The 5,401-nt window shown below is 41.6% G+C and overlaps 1 protein-coding gene across 3 annotated transcripts in view; it reads right to left on the bottom strand.

Moving 5' to 3' along the window:
• LOC139469159 (nucleolin-like) overlaps window positions 1-4,778 on the bottom strand; it is a 374,233-nt gene extending 369,455 nt beyond the window's left edge. The window contains exon 1 of one of the 3 annotated variants that reach the window (XM_071251294.1): window positions 4,569-4,778. In XM_071251294.1, coding sequence (XP_071107395.1) covers window positions 4,569-4,682 — 114 coding nt within the window. In that variant the 5' untranslated portion in view covers window positions 4,683-4,778. The remainder of the gene's footprint in view (window positions 1-4,568) is intronic. The other 2 variants (XM_071251292.1, XM_071251293.1) reach the window with 2 other exon arrangements.
• Window positions 4,779-5,401: the final 623 nt, after the last annotated feature.

Below are 5,401 nucleotides of genomic sequence, written 5' to 3'. Positions count from 1 at the left end.
TACAAGGGCCAAGCATGTCACAGAAGGCAGGAACTTTACAACTATGCAAGTTTTGTGGATACAAACACATTATGGACAGACGCAAATGTCCAGCTTGGGGAAAGACATGTACCCTGTGTAAGGGAAAGAATCATTATCAGCAATGTTGTCGACATGGTAACAACAAAGCTAGCAAGATTCACTCTGTCTCAGATGATGAAGACAGTGGAGCAGAGGAAGATGATTGTCTTGAGGTGATCAGCAGTGTGTCATTGGAGCAACAGTAAACATTTTACCACAGAGATTACTTAATGCTGGTACTGATGTCACACCCACTTCGAAAATGCTTCGTATGTGGAATGGTTCACTGGTACACCCTGATGGTGTAACAAGACTGCTGATTCAAAACCCAAAAAACAAGAAGGCTTACAGTGTAGAATTTGTGATTGTGTCCGATGACCTTTGTTGGGTTCCAAAGCAGTGCAGCAGATGGGACTGCTAACAGTGAATGTGGACAACTTTGTTTCTGTTTGTTTAGTTTCACAGCCAGGACCAACATTAGTCAAAGAGAGGAATTCTGAGGCTATCATTAAGACTTACTCTGAAAATTTTGAAGGGGAACTTGGGACCTTGCCTGGCAAAGTTCACCTGCAGGTGAATCTGGAAATAACCCGAAGCGTCTCACATCAGAACAGAGTGCCCATCTCACAGAGAGAGGAATTGAGACAAGAACTTAATCGTCTTATGAAACTAGGTGTCTTGGTACCTGTGGATGAACCAACAGATTGGGTTAGCTCGTTAGTGATAGCACCCAAGAAATCAGGGGGAATTAGAATTTCTGACATCCTGATCTATGGTTCAGGGTATAACAAGATGACAGCGCAGGTCGACCATGACAAGAATCTGGAATGCCTTATGCAGCGTTGTCAGAAACTTGGTATCAAGTTGAAGAAGGAGAAACTTAAGTTGTGCAGAAAAGAGGTTACCTTTCTTGGTCACATCATCACTGATCAGGGACTTAAGTGTGACCACAGAAAATAAAGGCTGTGTTGGAAATGCCAGCACCACAGAATGTTGAGGACATTCAACGCTTCTCAGGGTTCGTCAACTACCTTGCAAGGTATTTACGTCGTCTGTCAGGGGTAATGCAACCACTTCGACAATTAACACATACTGACGTGGACTGGACATGGATGGAGGCACACGAGAAAGCCTTCACTGAAGTGAAAAAACTGGTTACGGAAGCTCCAGTATATACTACAATGAAGCTGAAGACCTGACACTGCAGTGTGATGCAAGTTCAACTGGACTAGGTGCTAAGCTGTAATAACAACAAGACAAGCCAATTGCATACGCTAGCCGTGCCCTAACACCGGCTGAGTCCAGGTATGCACAGATTGAAAAGGAAATGCTGTCTGTTGTTTTCGGACTTCAAAAGTTCCACACATACACATTTGGTCGGAAAGTTACAGTGGAAAATGATCATAAACCACTAGAAGCAAAAACCAGCAAACCCTTAAACTGTGCTCCTAGACGACTACAGTCTATGATTCTGGCTATGCAACAGTATGACGCCACTATCAAGTACAAGAAAGGTGCAGATGTTGTTTTGGCAGACACATTGTCAAGAGCATATTTGCCAAGCACAGAGCCAAAGATTGTAGAGCCTTTCAGTCAGGTGAACATGGCAAAGTTTTTGCCGATAACAGATGACAGGATCAAGCAGATCAGAAAAGAGACTGAAAAGGATGAAACTCTGCAGAAACTCAAACAAATCGTGTTAAGTGGGTGGCCAGAGGAAAGAGACGCTTTGCCGATGGAGTTATACCCATACTTCAACTGTAGAGACGAGATCACAGTACAAAATGGTCTCGTATTCAGAGGAGAAAGGCTGGTCATACCTCACAACCTGAGAACAACAATGAAAACCAGGATCCATACTTCTCACCTAGGGATTGAAGGTTGTTTACGGCGTGCAAGAGAGAGTTTGTATTGGCCTCACATGTCTGATGACATTAAACAGTACATCAGTACTTGCGAGTTGTGCTGCAAATACCAGGCAGACCAGCAGAAGGAGACACTACAGACTACTGAAGTACCAGACCGACCATGGCAAAAAGTGGCATCAGATTTGTTCACACTTAATGATAAGGACTATCTGATAACCGTGGATTACTACAGTAACTTCTGGGAAGTGGACTGCCTGTCAGACACCAAGTCTACTACAGTTATCAAGAAGCTAAAGGCACACTTTGCCAGATATGGGATTCCGGACCAGCTGGTTAGTGATAACGGACCTCAGCTCTACTCAGAGGAGTTTCACAAATTTGTCATTGATTGGGACATAGAGCACTTAACCTCAAGTCCTCACAACAGTCAAGCCAATGGAAAGGCAGAGTCTGCGGTTAAGACCGCGAAGAAACTACTACGGAAAGCAAAAGACAGTGGAAATGACCAGAATATGGCAATATTGGACTACAGAAATACACCAACTCAGGGACTCGGCTCTAGTCCTGTGCAACGACTTATGAACAGACGATCGAAGACTCTCCTTCCAACAAGTGAAGCTCTGCTGAAGCCGAGAACAGTGAACGGTGAAAGGGAAAGACTTTGTCGGAAACAGCAGAAACAAAAGTCAGCCTATGACAAATCTGCAAAAGATTTAACGCCACTAGAAGAAGGTGATACTGTTAGGATGAAGCCATTCACTATGAATGACAAAGTATAGAAAAAGGGAACAGTGCTAAAGAGACTTGACGAGAGAAGCTATGAGGTAGACACACCTACGGGAATACTCCGACGTAACCGTGTACATTTGAGGAAAACAGCTGAACAACATTCTTTGATTCAACCACCTGTCAAAGTTGAAAGTGAACAGAGATTCAGAAAGCCATTAATGTCAAAAGAAAAGCTTATGCCATCTAACAGTCCTACCAGCAGCAGGAGTAATGAGAAGACTTCTCCTGTGACTCCACCTGTGACACCGATGAAGACTGACAGACCGACGACTATCATGAAGCATGCACAGACTACACCACTGACTACCACCAGAAGTGGCCGTTCAGTGAAGTTGCCCAAACATCTCAGAGACTTTACAGTGTAGAGTATAGTTGTGCTCAAGTTCAACAATTATATGTTGAAGCCTCATTTAACAGTCATTCTATTCTGTTAATGTGAGTGAATGTTTACAGACCAGTAAGGTCATGGACACTAATTTGATTCACTTACAGTTATAAGGCCTTCATAATTTAATAGCTTTATTAATATGAAAGCTACCCTAAACGTTAATTCAAAATAATGTAAACTGACTTCCATACCAGTATAATTTTGATATTGATAAGGAGTGTGTGCCAAAGTTTCCTATGGACTAATGGACTGTGCCAAAGTTTCCAATGGACTCATGGACTCTTAAAGAAGAAGGGATGTTGCAATATCGGGTAATGTTTGCTCCCTATCATATCACAATCCAGTACAATAACTGATCCCTGTACATCCAGGCTTTTTAAGATCATGGCCTCCGAGAGTAAAGTGTCAAGTCAGACGAGATTCTTGTTGTCTCTATAATTAGTGTTTGGATAACACGGGATATTGAAACAATCACAACTCACATACTTGAACAGACTAACGACTGTCGTTGCGCTACAATACGATCGCCTTGTGGAACGGGCCTTGCACCTCAAAGTTTACAATAACGTCACAATACCCGATGACGAAATTTGTGGAATTTTGTTGCAAGATCTATCAGCGAAACAAAGCCATGTGACGTCAGCCTAGCAACAAGGTTGCTGGGTTCATCAAGTGTGCATAAGATCCTCTCAGTGATCTATCTACTCCACACACAATGTCGTTGAATAAGCCAAGGGATGTTGAGAGCTTTCAATATTTGTTCGTGAAACATGTTCCGAGAGTACAAAAGCACGCGTTATGGTATTACACAATGTGTAATACAGCTGTATGTTTATTAAACAGGTGATCTCTTCACGGGCAAGTAATAAATGAATTTCTATGTTGATTAAAATCTTCATATGAACAAGACTGGCATGCTACTCTTTCAGGCAGCTCAAAATCATATAACTACCTGGAAATATTTATTACAACGTTACCACAAGAGAAATTTGGACATGCTCTGGCTAGATTACGGTGTAGTTCCAACCATCTTCAGATCGAACCCTGGTAGAAAATGGAACCTAGAGTAGATACAGAATCTCATATGTGGGTCCTGTCTGCCTAACACGGTGGATGGACAACTTGACCCGCGATAGGGTCTGTATGCAATTTCTAGTCCGCGGTAGGACCTTGCTTATTGCCTCCGCCTGCATCATCCACACTCTACCCATTATATCCCACAACACATCATTGTTTGTTAATCTTTCCTTCTAAGTAACATAAATATTTTTTAGGCTGGGATACGGGTGGAAGTGTTAACCTGAGATATAGGCTTTTGTGAAGCGAGAGCGGCCACAAGTGGAAGTCTCCTGCGCCCCGATAAATATCATTGTTGCAAAAGAGACATTTACTGTTCAAAGATGCTGTTGCACCAGATTGAAACTGGCATGTCTGGTAAAAAATAAGCAAAGAAGTTTACCCACCTTTGATTTAGCAAGAATTCCTACTTTGCCCCTCGCCATTATAATTGTCTTGACCACCAACAACAAATACACGTGTTGGACAACTTCCGGCTGGGTTCGCGCGAAATATTTCATCTTAAGTCGAAAACATTTACAAACGTAAAGTAAAGACTCATCATATGCCTAAATCCAAACATATTGACAGGGAAATAACTAAACTACAAACAGGTGACACAAAACTAAACTCATATCTCCATAAAATAAAGAAATACAAAACAGGTAAATTCCCACACTGCAACCATCTAGAAACACCAGAACATGTACTACTGTCCTACTACACTGCACGAACTACTATTTTTTTTTTTATAATTAATACAAGAACACAATTATATAGAATACACTTTATTATTTAGTATCTTTCTCCCGGACGTTCCCACCATGCAGATGCTCCCTGATGTTGCCTGGACGCCATAGTACCGGACGTTTTACACTCAGTGAACCATCTGTGGCCAGGCATGAACTTTTGAAAACGTCTGTCTTTCAGTATTACTTATGAAATAGTAAACAGCATATGACACTTTAAATGTACATTATTTTTGTTCCATAAGCAAATTTACATTGTATCCTTCAAAGACTAAGTTACGACCACCACGTCAGTTCGAATAAAATGAAATCGTATTCACCATTTAAGAAGAATATGGGTGTATGTAATTTTTTTCTAGCTACATGTTATTTTTTTATGATGAATACAAGAACACAATTATATAGAATACACTTTATTATTCAGTATCATGCTCCCGGACGTTTCCGGAGCCCTCTGGAATAGTTGAGGGCCCCGATATGGTTGCCGGAAG

Source organism: Haliotis cracherodii, unplaced genomic scaffold (assembly GCF_022045235.1).
Source record: "Haliotis cracherodii isolate W230 unplaced genomic scaffold, xgHalCrac1.p SCAF_2, whole genome shotgun sequence".
NCBI lineage: Eukaryota > Metazoa > Mollusca > Gastropoda > Lepetellida > Haliotidae > Haliotis > Haliotis cracherodii.
This window is presented reverse-complemented; position numbering and strand designations above follow the sequence as displayed.